The 25,286-nt window shown below is 40.6% G+C and overlaps 1 protein-coding gene across 8 annotated transcripts in view; it reads right to left on the reverse strand.

The window, feature by feature from the left end:
• Positions 1 to 483: 483 nt before the first annotated feature.
• The window catches only part of cracd (capping protein inhibiting regulator of actin dynamics), a 216,741-nt gene continuing 191,938 nt past the window's right edge, over positions 484 to 25,286 (reverse strand). For all 8 annotated transcript variants that reach the window (XM_043690478.1, XM_043690532.1, XM_043690470.1 and 5 more), the window contains 3 exons: positions 13,525 to 13,715; positions 5,956 to 6,121; positions 484 to 3,057 (listed from right to left, as the gene is read on the reverse strand). In XM_043690478.1, the coding sequence (XP_043546413.1) occupies positions 2,897 to 3,057; positions 5,956 to 6,121; positions 13,525 to 13,715 (518 nt within the window). In that variant the 3' untranslated portion in view covers positions 484 to 2,896. The remainder of the gene's footprint in view (positions 3,058 to 5,955; positions 6,122 to 13,524; positions 13,716 to 25,286) is intronic.

A 25,286-nucleotide genomic window follows, 5' to 3' on the forward strand; every position in this document is an offset into this window, starting at 1 on the left:
GGCCCCATTTGGAGTGCTGTGTCCAGTTTTGGTCCTCACACCTCAGGAAGGACATACTGGCATTGGAGCGTGTCCAGCGGAGATTCACACGGATGATCCCTGGAATGGTAGGCCTAACATACGAGGAACGGCTGAGGATCCTAGGATTGTATTCATTGGCGTTTAGAAGATTAAGGGGAGATCTAATAGAAACTTACAAGATAATACATGGCTTGGAAAGGGTGGACGCTAGGAAATTGTTTCCTTAGGCGAGGAGACTAGGACCCGTGGACACAGCCTTAGAATTAGAGGGAGTAAATTCAGAACAGAAATGCGGAGACATTTCTTCAGCCAGAGAGTGGTGGGCTTGTGGAATTCATTGCCGCAGAGTGCAGTGGAGGCTGGGATGCTAAATGTCTTCAAGGCAGAGATTGATAAATCGTTGATGTCACACGGAATTAAGGGCTACGGGGAGAATGCGGGTAAGTGGAGTTGAAATGCCCATCAGCCATGATTGAATGGTGGAGTGGACTCGATGGGCCGAATGGCCTTACTTCCACTCCTATGTCTTATGGTCCTATTAGCAAACCTATTTCAAGAGTTCTTTTTAATGGCTCCACGGCATCTTAAAGGCTACCAGAAGATAATAATACACTCGATGTTATAAATGTAGATTTTTCCAATGTCTGTTATTTTCCATTAGACTATTACTTTATGCTGATTTGTGCCTGCAGAAATATAGGTTTAACGGATTTTAATGTCAGTTTAAAGTTTATATTTTATAGATACTGAATTTCAATTTACTTGGACTATGGATGTTTTAGGAAGTCCCAAAACATGATGGGATATTGGTAAAGAACCACTAAGAATTGATATAACACATAAAAATGAATCAATTTACAAATCTCCAATTTAACTGCATTCAGATTAAGAAACAAATTTGCTTTGATGAAATATTATGGGAATATGAGATAAAAAGACAAAAAGCCCTGAAGCTGCTTCTTCCTCTTTTCAGTATTCAGAAGAGAACTTGACAAACGATCTGTCCATTTGGTGTCGGTAGACCCACACTGCCCTTAAATAGGGAGTTTCAGGACTTTGACTAGCAATACTGAAGGAAAAGTGATATATTTCCAAGTCAGGATGGTGAGTGGCTTGGAGGGAAACCTGCAAGGGCTGTTGCTCCAATGTATCTGCTGCCCAATATCCTTTTAGATGCACGTTGGCAAGCGCTTGGAAGGTGCTAAATTTCTTTATTGCATCTCGTAGATGGTATACACTGCTCCTACTAAGTATTGGTGGTGGAAGAAGCGAATGTTTGTGCATGTGATTTAGTCAAGTGATCTATGCTAGATGGTGTCAGCTTCTTGACTTTTGTTGGACCTACACTCAAATCAGGCAAATAGGGAATATTTCATCACACTCTTGACTTGTGCCCTGTAGGTGCTGGGCAGTTTGGGGAGTCAGGTGGTGAGTTATCTGATATGGGCTTCCTGGCCTCTGACCTGTCCCTTATAATCACAGTATCTTTATGGCTAGTTCAGTTCAGTTTCTACTCGATGGTAAACACCAGGATGTTAATTTAGTAAATCAGCTGATGGTCAACAGTAATGTTCATTGTTGGAGATGGTCATTTACTAACACTTATGTGGCACAAATGTTACTTGCCGCTTGTCAGATTTTATCCAGATTTTGCTGCAACTTGAAGACTAACACACCAGCTACACCAAGACAGTGACGAGTGGACTGTTTGGACAAATGAGAGCAAATTTACATAGGTTTCTCACTAATCTGCGGGAATTTAAGCAAAGCAGAGGTGGAAATCCACAACTGGTATTTCTGCAATTTTTACAGGATTTTCCTGGCTTATCAACTCAAATTTATAAAAGAAGCCCCGCAGAAATTCATCCCTTGTATCCTTTTTCAATCGTGTTCCTTCAAAGGAGACTGTCCCACAGAGTAAGAAAAGCATATCTTCAAACAATCTGAGACAGATTAAAGTAACCAGCCCACCAACGGGCAGAGGAAATATTCACACAGCATCTAATGTGGAAAATGTCAGTTACTGTACATATATCATGTCTTACCCAAATTCTGTCCAACAGGGTAGATAAAACACATTAACTGAACAAATTAAATTAGAAGATTGGGGCAGTGGTTAGGGTGGAATGGAGTGGGACACTATTTTTCCATGACTCGTTAACTACTGTATGCAAACTGGTTTAACTTTCACCAAGGAAATTTAATTTTGTCTTTTAATCTATATTACTATATTTCCTGTTTTAAATGTTGGCTATATTAACCAACAATTCAAAATAAATAATCGTTTCTTGTTTTTTTAGCATTACTTGAAAAAACAACTTTTTCTTGTACTAGAATCACAAGCATGTGCATCATGCCAAAGTCCAATCCAAAAATATAATTTAACTAAATGCTAAAATTAAAATCGAGTTTAATTTACAGTCAAGTTATGAAAATATTTAGTATTTTATTGAAGGATATTAGGACAACATTTAGTCGACCCTATAATACAAGTCAAAATTTGAGCTATTTTAGAGTAAGAAGAATATTCTCTGAAAAGGTTTGAAAGCAAGTTGGGGTTTGAAGTGGTAAGAACAGGAGGAGACAATACCGTACACAGTTGAGGACTGAGATAGTTAAATTATGCAGTGGCAATTTCTTTTCGTGTATGTTCAATTTACAAACAATATTGGGGAACTACAGAGAATGTTGATCAAGATTTACAATTACAAGCTACATGTCATTTGCATTCTTGATATACTGAGAAATGTGATGTATGCAGCACAACATAGTGCTTTTTTATGATTTTAATCTATTTTGAAAAAAATACACTTTAGCACTTCTTGTTTAGTGAAAGCTATACAACATATAGTGGTAGTTCCCAAACCATTTGAGTTCATTTAATTATCTGAGGACAGTCGCTCCAAGCTTTAGCTTTTCTTTTGGCAAGTGCAAGCCAGGCAGGTTCCACAGATACTGGTGCAGCATCAGGAGTTGAGAATCTCTTCGGTAATTCTTTCACTTGTGGACTTGATCCCATTGAATCACATATTTCAACTATACAAGGGGAATTCATAAAAAACACAAAAATACCAAAATTGGAGTTTATTAAACAATAAGGTATCAAGAAAATATTGCGATAAGAAATGGGAAGAGTTTCTTTTTATAAAGAACGATGCATTACCAATCTGATTCCATATTCTGCCATTATCTTCTGTCTTCCCTCATCGACTTAATGTTGACTCCTTGTTTGGACACTACGTTGTGTTTACTGTGCCAGTGAGTGTATCAGGATTTTGAAACATATTAAGAAACAGGAGGATTTTGTGAAGATTTGTAGCTCATGTTGTGGATGAAGTCATGCATTTGTTCACCGAGCCAGTGTGTTTTTTTTTCTACACACATTTTGTCGCCTCTCTAGGTGGCCTGTCTTTTATAAGGTATTGGTGGTCTGTCCCACCTAGATTTTATATGTCTCTGTTCGTTGGTACTTCCAGTTCAGTATCTGAGTGGTTTGTACTCAGGATCCGGTTCAATGTGTCTATTGATTGAATTCTGGTTGGAGCGCCAGGCTTCATGGAATTCTCTGGCGTGTCTCCATTTTGCCTGTGCTAGGACAGTTACATTGTCCCAGTTGAATTTGTGCAAAGACTGTGAAAAAAAAAACACAGGACAAACAGGAAGAAAACTGACCATACAAGTACACGAACATCAGCTCACCACTGCCAGCACACACTCATTTCCACGCACACAGACAACGAAGGACACAAACTTAACTGGAACAATGTAACTGTCCTAGCACAGGCAAAATGGAGACACGCCAGAGAATTCCATGGAGCCTGGCACTCCAGTCAGAACTGAATCAATAGACACATTGAACTGGACCCCGTATACAAACCACTCAGATACTGAACCAGAAGTACCAACAAATAGAGACATATAAATACCAGGTGGGACAGACCAGCAACACCTTATCAAAGATGCACTGATAATGTCACCCAGCGAGGTGATGACATGTTTGCAGAAAAACACACCAGCTTGATGAATAAATCCATGACTTCAAATAGGAGGATAATAGTCATCTTGATTTTGGATTGTCTTCCTCTAATATTTATTGAATTCTTATGGAAATGTAATAATTTTGGTAAGTTGCTACATTTGTAACTCAATCCTGGATTACTAACTAAAGGAACCAGGGAAGCGTCAGAATTTGTGTTAATTAAAAGAAAACTTGAAGTAAGGAAGTTGATATCAGTTTTAAAAAAAAATGTTTCCAGGAAGGTAATAGCCTGGATTTTACGTAAGAATGTTGGTGAGCTATCAATGGTCACTTTTTTAAGCAGTAAGTAAGACAGCAAGTTTTTTTTTAGTCTGAGCATACACAATTCAACATGGAAATCAGGAAGTTGCATACAGAGTTCCACAGCAACCTCAGCCTTTTGCACTCATGCCCTGTATCTCCCCCCAACCTCCAACCCACCCACAGCTAGTAAGGATGGAGATTTTTGTGGAGCCTCCTCCTCCTCCAGTGAGTTCTTTAACTGTCACCACCTTTCATGACTGGATGTGGTGGGAAGGCAGTATGTAGATCTGATTCACTAATTGTGAGATCACTTAGCTCATCACATGCCGCTCTGCTGGAAAAGCACAGCAAGTCAGGCAGCATCTGAGGAGCAGGAGAGTCGATTTATCGAGCATAAGCCCTTCATCAGGAATGTGGAGGGGGCGAGGGTTGGAGATAAATAGGGGTGTGGGGGTGGGGCTGGGGGAAAGTAGACAGGAAGGCAGTAGGTGGTTGCAGGTGGGGGTAATTTTGATAGGTCGTTGGGGCGAGTGGAGCAGATAAATGTGAAGGAAGATGGACAGGTAGGACATGTCAAGAAGGCAGTGCTGAGTCAACTCTCCTGCTCCTCGGATGATGCCTGACCTGTGCTTTTTCAACACCACCCTTTTTGGCTCTGATTCTCCAATATCTGCAGTCCACACTTTCTCCTGTTTGGCATGCCAGTAGTCCTATATCGTAGCTTCACCAGGTTGACACCTGTCTTTTAGATATGTCTGGTGCTGCTCCTGGCATGTCCACTCTTATTGTTTATTGAGCCATGGATAATCCTTGGTTTAGTGGGCATTGAGAATAACCCCACTCTCTCAGAGTAAATTCTGTGCCTACACTTCTGTACTTCTCTCATATATTCCTTTAGCAATAAATGCCAACATTCCATTTGCACTCCTTGTTACCTCTTTTACCTGCATACTAGTTTTGGTACTCATGCAGGAGGGACCCAGATGTCTCTAAACTGAAGCATTTTGAACTTTCTCTCCAATCAGATAATAAGTTGGCTTCTTATTCTTCCAACCAAAATGGATAACCACACACTTATCCAAGTCAAACTCCATCTGCCAAATTTTGACCCATTAACCTAACTGACCCAGATCAATTTATAAACTTCTTATCTCCTCACCTCAACTTACCTTCCCACCCACATCTTCCCAGTGTCAAACCAAGCTAAACTACACTTTATCACCACATCCAAGTCATTAATATAGATTGCCAACAGTTGAGGACTGAACCCTGTGATACTCCAATAATTAAACTTTGCTAACCATAACAAATACATTTATGAGAACTCTGCTTTCTGTTGGTTCATTAATCCTCTATCCAACCTCAAATCATTTTACCTTGTGTATTAACCTTTCGATCCCTGCACTTTATCATTTGCATTCTGGAAGTCCAGATATACAACATCTATAGGACTCCCATTATTTACTTTATCTGTTACATCTTTGAAGAACTCTAGGAAATTAATCAAACATGATTTACTCTTTATAAAACCACACTGACTCTGATGGATTGCGTTTTGACTTCCAATTGTTTACTACTTCCTTAGTGAAGGATTCTAACAATTTCAACAACAGCATCAGTCATTTTACCTCTTAAAGAACATTAACAAGTACCTGTGACAGAATTTGGAAGTGTGGAAGATTTTTTCAGGAGTTCACGGCGTTCCACTTTAGACACAATATTGTTCCCAATTTTCTTTTCTTCATCCTGACTGGATTTCTGCAGTGTACTCATGTAGTGATTGCCTCCTTTATTGTCCACAGAGCTGGACACAATTGTCTGTAATGGAAAATACAGACCAGTATAAATGAGAACCCATCTCTACATTATATTCACTGATGTATCTTCCATTTGTTTATTCCTAATTCAAGATAATCCCAATCAAATCAAATAATAATCCTTTTGCTGAAAAGTCCAGTTGTGGGAAGAAGTTCATTTAGGAATGGCAATCCTGTTAGGCGTATTCCTGGATGTTTCATCACATGAACCCACACCTTAAACTAACAGCCCCAAAACATCTTTCCACTGGTCCATCCTTCAGCAGCATGACTTTTTAGACTAATTAGAAAGCAGACATTTTCATGCCTAATTGGATTAATCTTGGCTGTTAATCAAGTCACCTTTTTTCCCACCATCTCCAAGATATTTATAATTAATTGTTTGAAGAAGCTGAAAAATACTCATTCTTTTTAATACCCCTATAATTTTTTTCCCCGAACTTCTCCAGTCAGTGCCCTGTTGATATATGTTAATTCCTGGAAACACTTGGAGGTTTGCAACCCTCATCACTTTTTGTCATATTTTGGAAATGACCTCTTGAATGTCTTTATTTTGATGCTGAAGGAATTTGTGAAACTCTGCTGTAAGAGGCAGATTGCTTTTCAGAGCTGAAGGCTAGTGAGAAATCATGCTGCCACACACTGCCAGCATCCCTGTTATGCCTCCAGCCAATCAGCAGCCCAGTTACACATGGATACATTCTACTATCATGAGGAAAAAAGGTTTTTGTGTTGCCTGTCTCAACAGAACCTGGCATGGCCAGATCACTCTCATGGTCACCATGCCGAATAATGGGACAAAATGGATTTTTAGTGCAAGGAATCAAACATTATGTCAAACCCATTAAAAATGTTACTCTGTTGGGTGACTCATGATCCTGCAAACATCTGAGACATTCATGCAAGGGAAATAAAATGAAACAATTCTCAGCCAGCTAGTCTTTAAAGAGTAAGACTCACCATCAAATTCCTAAACTGTTACAAAGAGCAACAGCTAGTTTTCCAGCAGTTTTATTTTGATTTAAATTATTTCCTGCTATTTTTCTTCCTTCTTCTGCTATGTGACAGTAAGTGGCACCTGATTGTGTCCATTTGTGGTATTCTCCTTCACTGAGAACCTGACTTGTCTGTGCTGGCTGAGAATTGCTTCATTTTATTTCCCTTGCATGAATGTCTCAGATGTTTGCGGGATCATGAGTCACCCAAAAGAAAAGTTACTGAGTAATATTTTTAGTGGGTTTGACTTGATGTTTGATTCCTTGCACTAAAAATTCATTTTGTCCCATATTGGGCATGGTGACCATGATAGTGACATGGTCATGCCAGGTTCTGTTGAGACAGGCAACACAAAAGCCTTTTATTTTCTCTCATGATAGTACGATGCATCCATGTGTAACTGGGCTGCTGATTGGCTGGAGGCATAACAGAGATGCTGTCTCCCCGAGATGTTCATTTGTTCAGCTTCTACCTATAGCCAATTATACTATAGGCAACAGTAGGCTTGCATGTATTTTGTGAAACTCTGCTGTGTGTGGCAGAGTTGTGTACTCACTAGCCTTCAGCTCTAAAAAGCAACCTGCCTCTCTTACAGCAGAGTTTCACAAACTACATGCAAGCCTACTGCTGCCCGCTGTATAATTAGCTATAAGTAGAAGCTGAACAAATGAACATCTAGGGAAGACAGTGCGTCCCTAGCTGCAGTGCTGGGGAGCTCAGTGATTGGAGGAGGGGGGTGAGAGTTGGAGAGCATGCAGCTCAGTAGCATGCTCATTTAACCCCATATATCCCCCCACCCCACCATAGTTTATCAGTAATCTCGGCTACTGTTGACTTGTTAGGTACATTATTCTCAGCTTGCTAAGTACAGATCCTAATGATGTATAACACCCTGCGAAGTTCACGCAGTGTCAATATCTGAGCTCCTGGATGTATGGGTCAGAAAAAGTGATGGCATCTTTTCATCAGTGGTGCAGTGGTGTTATACCCTTTCCTCAGAAGGTGCTATGGTTGGGTAGGTGGCAGTTCTCGATTGTGTGGGGTGTTGAAGCCCAGTAAAGGGAGTGGGATGATGGAGGAGCAGATAGCTCACCATCCTCTGCAGAAAAGGTGATGGTGAGTTGTTGGATTAGAAGGAAGCATAGTCTATACCTATCATATACCTATCATATGTCACACAAGGGCTATATTGCCTAACTGTGGGAGTCTGCCCTTTGCACTTTGGACCTGCTGACCAATTTGATAGATTATGGACTGAGGCAAGTCTGGACCATTGGGTTGGGGAGGGTTGGAAACTTATGCTTGTTAGTGGGTAAAGGGGAGATACTACTTTAAAGGGGAGGGTGTTTCAAATGCTTAAAGTGCACCCCTCCATTCCCTCATCTATTTTCTTCCTGGTGTTTACAAATATCTTTAAATGAACATCTTGACGATTTCCCTTGCCTTTGTCAATTATATTATGGCATAGGCAGCAGATTAAGAAGCTCAATTGAACTTTAGCTATTTATTTACAGATGGTGAGCAGATTGCCCACCCCTCTATATTATTGAGGTGAGCTTGGGAGTGGGTGTGAAGGTGGTGATCTGGCAATCTGGCCTAGGTTATGAGCACATCCACTGAGAACACATCTGGAAGGATGACTTAATATTGACCCCCTGGAATCTGCCCCAGTGACTGGCAGCAGAGGGTTTAATGCTATCAAAATCTAGTGGGCAAGGTTGAAATCTTTCTTAGATATAGAGTTAATCTCAGAACTGGAAAATTGCAAACAATACACCCTTGTGAAAGAAGGACATAAGTATTGACTCAGCAACTAACTGACAATCAGTTGAATTTCAGTGTTGAGAAAGCTTTCAGAGATAATAATCCAATTAATGAAGGACAATTTGGACAAGTGCAGATTCATTAGTATAGTCACAGTGGATTTGTTCAAGACAAGTAGGATAGCTGAGTTTTTTGTTGAAATAACAAAAAACAGTTGTTGAGAGCAATGCAACTGATATGATAGATGTGAGCCTCTTGTGGAAATTTGATAGATAAAGTGCCACAAGACAGGCTTGCCTGAACTGCTGAGCTCTTCCAGCACCACTAATCCAGAATCTGGTTTCCAGCATCTGCAGTCATTGTTTTTACCTAGTTGATTTTAACCCTACTGCGAATCCTCTTGCAAGGATGCCTGCCTTGAAGTTTTCCTCCTCTCTCTCACTTATCTCTCCACCCTTCAGGCTCTCTGCCTGTATTCCTGATGAAGGGCTTTTGCCCGAAACGTCAATTTTACTGCTCCTCGGATGCTGTCTGAACTGCTGTCTCTTCCAGCACCACTAATCCAGAATCTGGTTTCCAGCATCTGCAGTCATTGTTTTTACCTTGTCAGCAAAGTTGAAGTCCATAGAATAAAAAGAATGACAATCTGAATATGAAATTGACTGAGTAACAGGAAATAGAGAGTAGAAATGAATGAATGATTGTGTTCTTGACTTGTAGAAGACATCTTCAAAGTCCAAGGCACCCCTGGCCCTGGAGACCCAGGTTCAAGTCCCACCTGCTCCAGGGGTGTGTAATAACATCTCTGAGCAGGTTGATTAAGAAAAAAAAGTTTAAATTAAAATATCATCAATTTCAAATATCCATCCATATTTTGAAATATTGTATGGAATCTGACTCTATCACTCAGGTGACACCTTCCAGATCCTAACAACTCTCTGAGTAAAGAAGTTTCTCCACATTTCACTCCTGGCTGTCTTGCTGACAATCTTGAAATCGTGACCCCAAGTTACTGACATAACAACTAGTGGGAAAAGAATATCCTTCTTTACCATGTCAAAATTGGTCATAGTTTTAAACACCTCAATACGCTCACCTCTGAATCTTCCCTGCTCCAAGGAGAATAAGCCCAATTTCTCTAATCTTTCTCTGTATCTGATATTCGTCATTCCTGGTATAATTTGGGGAATCTCCTTCGCATTATGTTCAGGGATTTAATATCTTTCCATAACTAAGGTGCACAGAACTGAACACAATAAACCAAATGTGCTCTGACCAATGGTTTATAATGGTATAACATCACTTCTTCAGTTTTATACTCTATCCACTTATAAACCCAAGGATCCCATAAGCTTCATTAAGTATTTCAGCTTGCTTGGCCACCTTCAGAGAATTATGCATTTGAACCCCAAGATCCCTCTGCTCCTTAACCCCCTCTAAGTTGTACCATTGATCCTGTTTTGTCTCTCCTAATTTCTTCTACCACAATGCATTGCCGCACATTTCTCTGCACAGTAATTCATCTACCAGGTATCTGCCCATACAGTCAATGTTTCTCTGAAGTCGTTCGACATTATCCTCACAATTTACTATTCTCCCAGCTTAGTACCATCTGCAAATTTAGTGATTTGCCCTCAACACTCATCTCCAAGTCACTTATATAAATCAGATAAAGAAGGGTCCGACACTGATACCTGGCAACACCACTTTCAACTCATCTCCAATCTTAGAAATACCCATCTGTACCTACCCGTTTCCTATCTTGAGGCCAACTTCTAATCCATGCTGCCAAGGACCCATCAATCCCAGACATTGCTAATTTGCTGACCAACCTGCCATGTGGCATTGTATCAAATGTCTTCTGAAAGTCCAAATATACAACATTCACTGTCTCTGTCACCTCATCAAAGGATTCAATTAAATTAGCCAGCCACAACCTGCCCTTCACAAAGCTACATTGTTTAGCATTGACTTATTTTTCTCTAAGTGTATATTTATTTTATCCCATATTATGACCTCCACCAGCTTTCCCACTATTAATCTCAAGCTGACAGGTTTGTACTGTCCGAGCTTCTCCTTTGCCCCTTTATTAAACATTTGCAATCCTCCAGTTCCCTGGGACAAATCCTTTGTTCAGAGAGGCATGGAAAATTTCTGTCAATGTTTGTTCTCTTACTTTGTTTTCTTACACTTTCAGCAATCTAGGACCCATCCAGACCCGGTGAGTTGTCTACCTGGAATGCTGTCAGCCTTTTTAGCATCGCTTCTTTAGTTATCACAAATTGTGCTCAGTTGCTCATTAGCCACATTTTTAACTGGGCCATTGTCACCATTTTCTAATTTGATAAAAACGGAAGCACAATATTCATTTAGTAACTCTGCCATATCCTTTACTTCAGTGAACAGCCGACCCTGCTTGTTCCTTATGGGCCCCATTCTATCCTTCACTGACATTTCACTGTTAAAATGAAATTTGAAGAATTTAAATGTTTAGCTATAAATTCAAAGAACATGTTACTACTTGTTTTAGCACAGCCTGCCAACCTTTCCTCATGGTTCCTCTTAGCTTTCCTTTTTCTAGCCTCTTTCCTGAATTTGCGATACTCTTCCTGATTTCTATTGCAGTTTTATTCCAATAGGCATCATATGTCTCCCAATTCTTCTGTATTTTCTCATTAATATCCTTAGTCATCTGGGATACCCCACATTTATTTCTCATGGATACGTACCTAACTTGCACCCTATTGACCCAATGTGTACAGGGGTTCCACAGGACTATTGTATCAGACTGGAGTATTGTCTAAACTTTGGGCATTGAAGCTTCAGAAAAGACTTGGATGGCATGGTGGCTTAATGGTTAGCACTGCTGCCTCACAGCAACAGGGTTCCAGGTTCGATTCCTCAGGGGACTGTCTGTTCGGAGTTTGCACATTCTCCTCGTGTCTGCGTGGGTTTGCTCCGGTTTCCTCCCACAGTCCAAAGATGTGCAGGTTAGGTGAATTGACCATGCTAAATTTCCTGTAGTGTTAGGTGCTTTAGTCAGAGGGAAATGGGTCTGGGTGGGTTATTCTTCGGAGGGTCAGTGTGGACTGGTTGGGCCAAAAGGCCCTGTTTCCACACTGTCGGGAATCTAATACTAAACTGGAGGCTATAGAGCAGATGCAGAAATATCAGCATAGTTTAGAGAGAGCAGGACTTCCATTACATAGATAACTACAGAAGCTGATATTGTTTGCCTTCAGAGAAAAGAAGGTTGAAAGAGATTTGAGAGAATCATTTAAAATCATGAAGGTGTAGGCAGAGTAGGTAAAGAGGAAGTAACGTCCATTCAAGGAGGGGCAGTGAATATTAATTTAAGATGACTGGAACTGATGGCTGAATTTTGTCAGAGAGCATTAGGACCTTGTCATTTCAATAAAGCCCTCGCTTGCCAGCAGTTCTCCAAGGTAGGACTTCCTCCCAAACTGAATTGGCAGTCTCACCTCCAGCCAGTTCATGCTAAGGAGCAGCTGGCATGAGTAGAAACACATAGGGCGAAAGGATATGAAAGACCACTTCAGGTCAACGTCTTCCCACTGAAAATCCATGGCAGCCTAAAAAGAGCAAGCCAACTGAATCCCACTTGACAACTTGTGGTCTGAAGATCTGTAGATTTCAGAACTACAAATAGGTGAGCCAGATCTGTCCAGATAGATGGCTGAGAGGGTGATGCAAATAGGGGTAGGAGAGATTACATACAGGAAGATGCTAAGCGAGGCAATATATTGCTTGGTATAGAGTCTGAGGAAAAAAGTAAAAGGAAAGACTTGCATTTATACAGCAGCTGTAATAGAAACATAGAGTCAACCAGCATAGAAACAGACCCTTCGATTCAACCTGCCCACACCAACCAAGTTTCTCAAAATAGACTAGTCCTATTTACCTGCATTTGGCTCATCCACAATGTAGTTGCTAATTGCAAGTGCTATGATTATGAGTAAACTATGAGTGGCTAATGTTGGGAGAGCATTTGTACAGGGGTAGGTGGTGAGATAGATAGTTGCAGGCGGTTAAGGTGTGTAGAGTGTCAGTTCCAGTAGAGGACAGGTCTTAAGGAGTCTGTAACAGGTTTAGATGGTCACAGATTTTCCAGATTTGAAACAAAGTGTTATGTTTTATGACTTTTCATTCAACTCTGCCGACAGTATACATGTGCAAGTAATGCTGATGATTATCAGCTTCTTTTCTTGCGCTATAAATATCCTACAACATGCAAGTGAAGTACACTTAAACTGAAAATTCGTAAAATATAGCTGCAAAGTATCTATGTTAGATGAGATTGTCACAAAACTTTAACATTTGCAAACTAACTTCTTTAAATTCACTCAATGCTGCCAAACTTTCGAAGGTAAATTGGCAAAACAACACAAACATTGTGGCCCCAGTGATTTTGGCAGTAGAAACCCAATAATTATACTGTGGAAATAATAGTTGTATTAAAGGAAGCAAATATTGCCACCATCAAACTGCTGATTTCTACTAAAAGTAACAAGCTTATCAGCTTTATCATGAAATTGTACCAAACCCCCTACAGATTTCATATTAGATATTAAGCTGAATTAAATGGACTACATATTAAAGAGTGAAATAATAGTGGCTACATACATTTTCTTTAGTCTGTTTCTCTGCTAGCTTTGCTTCTCTGGCTTGTCTTCTCTCTTCTCGGCTGGCCTGCTGCTCACGGAATCCTTTCTGCTTCTGCATCGCCAGGGTGATCCACAGAGGCTGGGAAGATTCCACCCTGTCCACAAGCCTTGAGCTGTCCAGAGAATGTCTGCTCTGAAGAACAGGTTTCTCTGGAAATAAATTAGAACGCTACATAATTTCCTCCAAAAGGTGAACCAAAACAAATGCATACATAGTCAGATTATCTAGAATTTAGAAGGTTAAGGGGTGATCTGATTGAAGTTTTTGAGATATTAACAGGATAAGAAAAGTTAGATAAAGATAAACTATTCCACTATTGGAGATTCTAGAATTAGGGACTCAGTCTGAGAATTAGGACCAGACTGTTCAAGGGAAATATTGGGAAGCACTTCCACACACAAAAGGTGGTCTAGGTTTGGAACTCTCTTTCACAAATGGCCGTTGATGCCAGATCATTTATATCTGAGATGGATACATTTTTGTTCAACAAAGGTATTGAGGGATATAGGCCAAAGGCAGATATATAGCATTAGGCCGCAAATCAGCCATTTTCTCATCAAATGTTGGAACAGGCTCAAACAGATTGATTGGTCTGTTCCTGTTCCCATGTTCTGTTTAAATGAACAGCAAACTGTTCATTGCACTTCACAAGTGAAAACCAAGTAGAAATTGTGAATGAATAGACACTTTACCTCGAGCTGTAACAAAATAAATAAACACATTGAATTGCAAAACCTGCACCCACACCTCCTCCCTCACCTCTATCCAAGGCCCTAAAGGAGCCTTCCACATCCATCAAAGTTTTACCTGCACATCCACCAATATCATTTATTGTATCCGTTGCTCCCGATGCGGTCTCCTCTACATTGGGGAGACTGGGCGCCTCCTAGCAGAGCGCTTTAGGGAACATCTCCGAGACACCCGCACCAATCAACCAAACCGCCCCGTGGCCCAACATTTCAACTCCCCCTCCCACTCCACCGAGGATATGCAGGTCATTGGACTCATCCACCGCCAAACCACAACAACGCGACGGTCTCTATGCTACTTTCTCCCCACCCCCACCCTCCTCTCACTTATCTCTCCACCCTTCAGGCTCTCTGCCTGTATTCCTGATGAAGGGCTTTTGCTCGAAACGTCGATTTTACTGATCCTCGGATACTGCCTGAACTGCTGTGCGTTTCCAGCACCACTCTAATCTAGACTCTGGTTTCCAGCATCTGCAGTCATTGTTTTTACCTATTTAATGTTTGGGGCTGAGATGATATCAATGAAAATAATTTTGTTATTAAATAGTAAATTTTGAAAACTCCATGTTCAGAGACTAAATCCAGAAATTACCCTATGTAATTCCAAGTAACAAAAACATGAAGGATTAAAATGTTGACATGCCAGCGATTTTAGCAAAGAATAGAGATGAACAATGAGATGGGTTACATCTTTCCAGTCTCTAAATGACATAGGAAATCACAGAAAAATTGGGAAATACAGCCAGAGTGAAAATAATGGATTCTTGATGTTGAGGAAAATAAATTTGACTTTCCACATAAGGTTTTATTGGCTCGATGAGGATCTTACTACTGAGTCATATTATTTGCATTCATTAACATCTCCTTATTACCTGTCTCAGTTACATGCAGTTTACTATTTTCCCAAGTACTGGTGAGAAACCAGCCAATTCCCAACTTTAAAATCTAATAGATAACCTGCAACTCACCAGCTTCTTCTCCAGGCATCCCTATTGGCTGACATTCCCCAATGTCTGAGGGCATACTCCTTAACAGCAACTGTCTGACCCGGGTGACCATTTCAGACCAGGCTGGCAGGGTTTAAAAGGGTGTGCAGCTAGAGTTTTAAAAAGTACTTGCACCATGAATGCTGTGAGATCAACCAGCACATCCAACGTTGTCCAGTACAAGAAGGGTCAGAGTGGTGCTGTAGAGGTGGGGTACATACTTAATGAGGAGAACGGCATTAAAATTGTTGCCAGGACTCACCGAAGGAAAGTCTCCAAGAAACTCCCAGAAATTGGGAATATTCAGCCCAAGATTTTACATGGAGTCATAGTGATGTACAGCTCGGAAACCGACCTTTTGGTCCAACTTATCCACACCGATCAGATGTCCCGTTTGCCAGCACTTGGCCCTTATCCCTCCAAATCCTTCCTATTCATGTACCCATCCAGATGCCTTTTGAATGTTGCAATTGTACCAGCCTCTTATGGCAGCTCATTTCATACACGCACCACCCTCTGTGTGAAAAAGTTGCCCCTTGGATCCCTTTTATATCTTTTCCCTCTCCCCCTAAACTTATGCCCTCTAGTTCTGGACTCCCCCACCCCAGGGAAAAGACTTTGTCTATTTACCCTATCCATGCCCCTCATGATCTTATAAACCTCTATAAGGTCAATCCTCAGCCTGCAACCCTCCAGGGAAAACAGCCCTAGTCTATTCAGCCTCACCCTGTAGCTCAAATCCTCCAACCCTAGCAACATCCTTGTAAATATCTTCTGAACCCTTTTAAGTTTCACGACATTCTTTTGATAGGAAGGAGACCAGAATTGCACGCAATATTCCAACATCAACATCCTGTTCGGCTGCAACATGACCTCCCAACTCCTATACTCAATACCCTGACCAATAAAGGATCGAATACCTAAAGCCTTCTTCACTATCCTATTTACCTGTGACTCCACTTTCAAGGAGCTATGAACCTGCAGTACAAGGTCTCTTTGTTCAGCAACACATTTATCTAAATTAAACTCCATCTGCCATTCGTCAGCCCACTAGCCCATTTGATCAAGATCCTGTTGTAATCTCAGGTAACCTTCTTCACTGTCCACTACACCTCCAATTTTGGTGTCATCTGCAAACTTACTAACTATACCTCCTACGTTCACATCCAAATCATTTATATAAATGACCAAAAGTAGTGGATCCAGCTCTGTTCCTTGTTGCACTCCACTGGTCACAGGCCTCCAGTCTGAAAAGCAACCCTCCACCACCACCCTCTGTCTTCTACCTTTGAGCCAGTTCTGTATCCAAATGACTAGTTCTCCCTGTATTCCATGAGATCTAACCTTGCTAACCAGTCTCCCATGGGGAAACTTGTCAAACGCCTTACTGAAGTCCATATAGATCACATCCACCACTCTGCCCTTATCAATCCTCTTCGCTACTTCTTCAAAAAACTCAATCAAGTTCGTGAGGCATGATTTCCCATGCACAAAGCCATGCTGACTATCCCTAATCAGTCCTTGCCTTTCCAAATACATGTACATCCTGTCCCTCAGGATTCCCTTCAACTTGATGTCAGAAAAGTAATGCATTTGCTAGCTGAATAGCAATGATTGCCTGTTACAACAATTATAACAGTTCCATGGGTAAGTTTACTCCTCCCTCCTGAGAATATGAACTTAAAGGGTAATTCTGCAGTCTACTGACAAAATTCTGCTGGTATCGTTATAAAGTGGACAATAAATGACACAGTTCAGCAGTGTCGTCAGGCTTTTCAATTTCCCTGTCTCCCCCCCCCCCCACACACACACACACACTTCTCTACCTACCTGAGGAAAGTATCTCATCTCCACCCAAAGCTACTGATAGCATCTGTATTGAGAGATTCAGAGGCAGTACCACTATTGACCTGATGCACTACACAAAATGGGTTTGATTGGCACTGTTTTTTAAATAATAACTCTCCAACTGGTCAACTGAGTATTATAAAAACGTTAATTTAAGATGAACATTACCCTATGTTAACAGTGGTAGCTGCAAGTATTCTATGTTGGAATTTATCATGCTATCCACACCTGCTAACTAGGAGCTGAATTCCTAATGTTTTTATGGTTTTAAATATTCAAAGTGTTTTTACAATAGAGTTAAATAAGTTTCAAGTCAATCTATGATGGTTCAAGGGACAAACTATTTGACAAAGTAATGGGAATAAATGCAGACAAGTCATCTGATGGCTTGCATCTAAGGCTTTGAAAGGAAGTGGCTGTATACATAGTGAAGGCATCAGTCAAAATGTTCCAGAACTCACTGAATTTTGAGAGGAAGTCAGTGAATTGGAAAACTGCCAATATGACACTCCTGTTCAAGAAAGGAAGTCGACAGAAAGCAGGAAACGAATAGTCCAGTTAGCCTAACATCTATTGTTAGGGAAATGTTAAAGTACAAATGCTAGGAAGCAATAGCAGGACATTTAGAAAAGCTTAATGCTATTAAAGAATCAACATGATTTTGTGAAGGGGAAATCATGTTTGACAAATTACCTAGAGTTCTTTGATGATATAACAAGCAGAATGGATAAAAGGGCACAAATAGATATAGAATCATAGAATCCCTCCAGTGTGGGAACAGGCCATTTGGCCTAACCAAGTCCACACCAACCCTCCAAAGAGTAATCCAGCCAGACCCATTCCCCTACCCTATTACTCTACATTTACCCTTGACTAATGCACCTAATCTCCATATCCCTGGACACTATGAGCAATTTAGCATGATCAATTCACCTAACCTGCACATCTTTGGAGTGTGGGAGGAAACCAGAGCACTCGGAGACACGGGGAGAATGTGCAAACTCCACTCAGACAGTCGCCTGAGGCTGGAATCAAACCTGGGTCCCTGGCGCTGTTGAGTCAGCAGTGCTAACTGAGCCACTGTTCTGCCCAAACAGTGTATTTAGATTTCCAGAAGGCATTCAATATTATACTATATAAAAAAGTTATTGCACAAGATAGGAGCTCACAATATTTGGGGTAATATATTAGCATGGATCGAAGATAAGTTAGCAGACATAAGACAGAGAGTTAGGATTAATGGGTCTTTTTTCATGTTGGAAAGTGAAATCCAAAACGATCAATTCTCAATTATTTACTATCTATATCTCACTGAAGCAGGGATGATGTGTAACACATCCACATTTGCTGATGATTCAAAAATAGGGAGGAGTGCATGTTGTGATGAGAATATAGGAATCAGCCCAGCAATATTGATTGGTTGAGTTAATGGCAAAAACTTGAAGATGGAATTTAACTTAGGAAACTATGAGGTCATGCACTTTGGTAGGAAGTATCAAAAGGCAGACTATTATTTAAATGGAGTGAGACTACAAAAATTTGAGGGCTCTGGGTGTTCGTGTGATGAAACAGAAAGAGTTAGTGTGCTGGTGTAGAGGGGGCTTAGACACTTAAAAAGATAGAAAGATTTTTGAAATATTGGAGAGTTGAAGACTATGAGGAGGCATAAAAGAGGAGCTGAGGCCCGGGCAGATCAGCCATGATCTTATTGAGCAGTAGGGCAAGACTGAGGGGCTGAATGGCCTGTTTCTCATTCACCTATGCTCTTACCATACATGTTTAATTTCTTTTAATAGCTGATTGTGCCCTAATAGAAAAGTAATTTACAGAAGAACATACTTCGCAAACAAAATATGGATTATCAACCCACATTTTGTATGCCCAAATTTGAATAAGTGATCATTTCAGTGTATTGTTTTGATTTTGTTTTCAAATGTTTAATACAATAGTGGGTGGACTTTTCTCTTATTCGTTCATGACATGTGAGCATCATGGCTCAGGATAGTATGTAATTACAATCCCTCCAGGGCCTTATTTTTTGATACTGGGCATATATTTAGTTCAGATTTATATGTACTGTTAATAATGGCATTTTCTATGTTAACCTTTTCCAGTACAAGATAAATTGAAGGATTATGGAAAAACGGATACCCAGGGTGATCATAAGACTGTAATTCAAACAAGTGATTCAATTAATGGGATACATCTGACAGTAGGAAAGATTCAGTGCTTTAGAACCATCAACTGGGCCCAGAATTAATCCCATGATCTCTCTGAAATGAGTGCTTTTTGTCTGTATGCAAAGATTCAAAATAACTGAAATCATTGTAATTGCCTGCTGGGCAAATAAAGTGTGCATTAATATCCTTAGATTAATATTCATGTTTATTGACATCAGTATGAACACATCTAAGTTGCCAGAAGCAAGTTGTCAATTAACATCCACTTGGACCCAGTGTTCACAGAGCAGCAATCAGTATTTAAAGTCTCACGAGGGAACACTTATGCTTTACATGGTGTAAAACTCTCGGGATTTTATAAAACAGTACATCTTCTGATTTGACACTAGCAACTACACCAGAGGTGCTTATGATAGCATAATGATGAGAGGGGGAGAGTGGAATTCAATTTCCTTTTGAACCACATACAGGCACCACCCAACCAGAGGCAGCATTGTTCAAATAGGTCAGCACCAGAGCTTGCTTTTTTTCCAAAAGGAGGATAGCAAATCAACAGCTCCCGGAACAGCATATCTGGAAAGTGGAGGATGGATATGCAGAAGGATGATGTGGCTCAGAGGAGTTAGCAGCAGGCTGGAGATTTTTATATACCCAGAAGAAGAATTCTTATTCCATGTGAACACCAATAACAAAAATAAAACACCCTTAAAGATCAGCAAGGCCATCTATCTGTGGAACCACAGGAGATGGGGCAGATACTAAACAAGTATTTTGCATCAGTGTTTACTGTGGAAGGATATGGAAGATAGAGAATGTGGAGAAATAAAAAGCGACATCTCAAAAAAATTCCATATTACAGAGGAGGCAATGCTAGATATCTTAAAATGCATAAAGGGGGATAAATCCCTGGGACCTGATCAGGTGTATCCTCGAACTCTGTGGGAAGCTAGGGAAGTGATAGCTGGGCCCCTTGCTGAGATATTTGTATCATCAATAGTCACAGGCGACGTGCCGGAAGACTGGAAGTTGGCTAACGTGGTGCCACTATTTAAGAAAGGTGGTAAGGAAAAGCCAAGGAACTATACTGGTGAGCCTGACACCCGCAGTAGGCAAGTTGTTGGAGGGAATCCTGAAGGACAGGATTTACATGTATTTGGAAAGCCAAGGACTGAGTAGGAATAATCAACATGGCTTTGTGTGTGGAAAATCATATCTCACTAACTTGATTGAATTTTTTGAAGAAGTAACAAAGAGGATTGATGAAGGCAGAGCAGTAGACATGGTCTGTAAGGACTTGAGTAAGGCACTCAACAAGGTTCCACATAGTAGGCTGGTTAGCAAGGTTACATCACATGGAATACAGGGAAAACTAGCCATTTGAACACAGAAATGGCTTGAAGGTAGAAGACAGAGGGTAGTGGAGGAATCCTTTTCAGACTGAAAGCATGTGACCAGTGGTGTGCCACATGGATCAGTGCTGAGATCACTGCTTTTCATTGTTTATATCAATAATTTGGAACTGAACACAGGAGGTATGGTTAGTAAATTTATAGATGACACCAAAATTTGGAAGTATAGTGGACAGCAAAAAGGGTTACCTCAGAGTAGAACAGGATCTTGATCAGCTGGGCCAATGGGCTGAGGAGTAATTTAGATAAATGTGACGTGCTGCACTTTTTAAAGACAAATCAGGGCAGGACGTATATACTTAATGGTAAGGTCGTGAAGAGTGTTTCTGAACAAAGAGAGCTTGGAGTGTGGGTTCATAGCTTCTTGAATGTGAAGTCACGAGTACAGGTTGTTCTGCTATGACACACATTTCGTCAATGCGAATTGGCTGTAACCGGAATGATAAATAAGGGTTGCAGTTTGTGAAGCACAAACTTTTAAAACATGATTACATTGCCAACACTTTAAGTGCTATTCTTATGGTGAAATGTTTACATAGACCAAGGTCGCACCAGAACACAACTATCATGTTATAGAAGAAATGACTGTTAGGAAAGTGAAGATGATGTTTGGCATGCTTATCTTTACTGAGTGTAGGAGTTGGGAGGTCATGTTATGGCTGTACAAGACATTGGTTAGGCCACAATTGGAATACTGCATACAATTCTGGTCTCCCTGCTGTCAGAAGGATGTTGTGAAACTTGAAAGGGTTCAGAAAAGATTTACAAGGATGTTGCCAGGTTGGAAGGTTTGAGTTATGGGGAGAGGCTGAATGCGGTAGGACTGTTTTCCCTGGAGTGTCAGAGGCTGAGAGGTGACTTTATAGAGGTTTATAAAATCATGAGGGGCATGGCTGGGGTAAATAGACAAAGTCTTTCCCTGGGGTGGGGGAGCCAAAGGTAGAGGGCATAGGTTTAAGGTGACAGGGGAAAATTTTAAAAGGGACTTAAGCGGCAACCTTTTCATGACGTGGGTGGTGCATGTATGGAATGCACTGCCAGAGAAAGTGGTGGAGGCTGGTGATGAGGTAATAGAAGGATGAGTTAGTCATTTTGCAGTTGACACTAAGATTGGTGGAGTTGTGGACAGTGCCAAAGGATGTTGCAGGTTACAGAGGGACATAGATAAGCTGCAGAGCTGGGCTGAGAGGTAGCAAATGGAATTTAATCCAGAAACGTGTGAGGAATAGATGATTATACTCCTTCCATTTTGGAAGGAGTAACAGAGATACTGAGTACTGGGCTAATGGTAAGATTCTTGGCAGTGTGGTTGAGCAGAGAGATCTCAGTGTCCATATACGTAGATCCCTGAACGTTGCCACCCAGGTTGATAGCACTGTTAAGAAGATATACGGTGTGTTAGCTTTTATTGGTAGAGGGATTGAGTTTTGGAGCCATGAGGTCATGTTGCAGCTGTACAAAACTCTGGTGCTGCCACACTTGGAGTATTGCATACATTTATGGCCGTCGCATTATAGAAAGGATGTGGAAGCACTGGAAAGGGTGCAGTGGAGATTTACCAGGATGTTTCCTGGTATGGAGGGAAGGTCTAATGAGAAAAGGCTGAGAGACTTGAGGCTGTTTTCATTAGAGAGAAGAAGGTTGAGAGGTGACTTAATAGGGACATACAAGATGATCAGAGGATTAGATAGGGTGGACAGTGAGAGCATTTTTCCTCAGATGGTGATGGCTAGCACGAGGGGACTTAGCTTTAAATTGATTGGTGATAGATATAGGACAGATGTTAGAGGTAGTTTCTTTACTCAGAGAGTAGTAAGGACGCGGAACGCCCTGCCTGCAACAGTCGTAGACTCGCCAACTTTATTGGCATTTAAATGGTCATTGGATAATCATATGAATGATAATGGAATAGTGTAGGTTCGATGGGCTTCACATTGGTTTCAGAGGTCATCGAGGGCCGAAGGGCCTGTACTGCACTGTAATGTTCTATGTTTCTATGTCTCTAGATAATAACAACGACATTTAAAAGGCATCAGGATGGGTATATGAATATGAAGAATTTAGAGGGATATGATCCAAGTGCTGGCAAATGAGAATAGATTTATTTCGGATATCTGATCAGCATGAACAAGTTGGATTGAAGGGTCTGTTTACATGCAGTACATCTCTATAACTCAATTTCCTTTTTCAGTTTACAAATTTGTGTACTTAATATGATAATTTTGTTTATCTGTTGTAGAACCAAACTTCAGAAAAATAGAATGTGTGATGCAATTGAGAACCAACTGAAATATTTCACATTGACGATTCCATATCTTGCCATATTTTGCATCTGATACATTAAAAAATGGCATTAAGTGCAAAAGGTTAGCTGACAGTAATGTTTGAAAATTTCACTTTTCAAATCAATTTGAACAAACAGAAGATGTCTCAATTATGGATACAATTTGCACATGCATAATTCCATTATTCTAATAAGCTATGAGAGGGAATTCTGGAAATTACAAATACTCAGTTATACAAGTAATATTTGCAATTTCCTGAAAGTGTTAAAAATGCAGCCAAATTATTGGCTTTTGGAATGCTGGCTGTAAAATAAGATCTTTAATAATTATAGAAAAAGATTGTCAAGAAAATTCTACAACAAATATTAATAAAGTTATATTTCCTGTGCTTTTGATTGGTTTCACTCATTTATCCAACATAATCATCTGAATGAATTAGCTCAGAGGAAAGAAAGCAAGTTTTTGCATGATGTGATGCAAAGGGTTACAGAGGATATAAAGCACAGAAGTAGGACATTCAGTCTAACCAATCCGTCGCAGCCTTTATCCTCCATTTCAGTATCTTCATATCTTTCCATGTCTCAATCTACTATAATCATCTATTCCTTTCTCTTCCAAGTGCTTATCCAGCTTCCTCCTACTTTAACAACTGCCTATGAAATCTCTGTATACCCATTACTGGGTAAAGAAATTCTATCTGAAATCCCTATTGTATTCCTTGGTGATTCTCATCATTCTGGTCTCTAGTACTCAACACTCTTCAGCACACATGGAGACATCTGCATCTACTTTATCAAAACCTGTCATAATTTTAAAACCATCCATTATGTCTTTCCAGGTTTCTTTTCTTATGTTAAATGAGGCTCAACCTGATCTGTATACCCAAGCACTTCCAATATCATCTTTGTTTATCTCCTCTGCACACACACCCCTCCCCCTCCCCCCAGTGTCTTTTTATAACACTTATACATTTTATAATAGTGGCCAGAACTGCACAGCATACTGTAAGCATGGTCTAAAGTTTGTTAGCATAGCTCCCCTACTTTTCGAATCTATGCACCTAGATGTAAAACTTAGTGCTTAGTTTGACTTTTTACACCCCTGTCAGTGTGTTGTAACTTTTAGAGATTGGTGGTCAATTGCTCACCTGTACCATGTGGTAGAAACTTACACGGAAAACACAGTGCATGGGCAGCAAGCAGGCTGCAAGGATGTTGCCTGGACTCAATGGTCTACAGGGAGAGGTTGGACAAGCTAGAACTTTTCTCCTTAGAGCATAGGAGGCTGAGGGGGGACTTATAGAAGTGTATAGCATCGTGAGGGGCATGGATATAGTGAATGCACTCAGTCTTTTTCCCTGGATTCGGAATTAAGGACTAGAGGGTGTCAGTTTAAGGTTAGAGGAGAAAAATTAAAAGGGAACCTGAGGGGCAACGTTTTTAAACAGAGGGTGGTACGCATATGGAATGAGCTGCCAGTGGAAGTGGTTGAGGCGGGTAAATTAACAACATTTAAAAGGCATTTGGACAAATACATGGACAGGAAAGGATTATAAGGATATTAGCCAAGTGCAGGGAAATGCGGTTAGTATGGACAGACATTTTGGTCGGCATGGACCTGTTTGGGCCAACAGTACTGTTTCCATACTGAAATGACTCAAAACCCTGACTCTACATGTGGACTGAAATTTTCTATTTTGGTGTTTAAATAGGCCAGTGGATGTTTTAGATGGTATCACATCCACCAAGGTCCATTACCACTCCTTCATCTCATTTCATAATCATAATCGTAATTAACTGGTTTCTATAATGTTTAAAAATGGTGAATTTACGTGGCTGGTGAGTAGAACCTCTCACTACTATTGGAACCTTCTGGGTTCTGCACATATTCAAAGACCCATGAGCCCCATAAACGTCGCACCCCTCAGGATCTCCCTCTGCATCCCACCAACATGATCCTCAAACTGCTCACTTTCCCTCAAGACCCTGGCATATGAGATAATCTTGCCAAGTTCTCCCAGAAGCCAGGGTGCTCCTGACTGTGGATGAATCCTCCTCCCACATGACTCCCTTCCCATCCATGCTTTACTGTATCCACTCTTCTTGCAAATCCTGCTTCCCCCTTTTACCTTATCAGTGATTTCTACTTCCTTCCAGTCTGCAGTCCCCAATCCCAAAGAAAAGGTTCAAACATTTCCTTCTTTTGGCAGAGGAAACCCCTGAGCCCAAACCCCTTTAGTTTCTGTGAACAGGTCTGATGGCAT

The sequence above is a fragment of the Chiloscyllium plagiosum genome, chromosome 1, assembly GCF_004010195.1.
Source record: "Chiloscyllium plagiosum isolate BGI_BamShark_2017 chromosome 1, ASM401019v2, whole genome shotgun sequence".
Lineage (NCBI taxonomy): Eukaryota > Metazoa > Chordata > Chondrichthyes > Orectolobiformes > Hemiscylliidae > Chiloscyllium > Chiloscyllium plagiosum.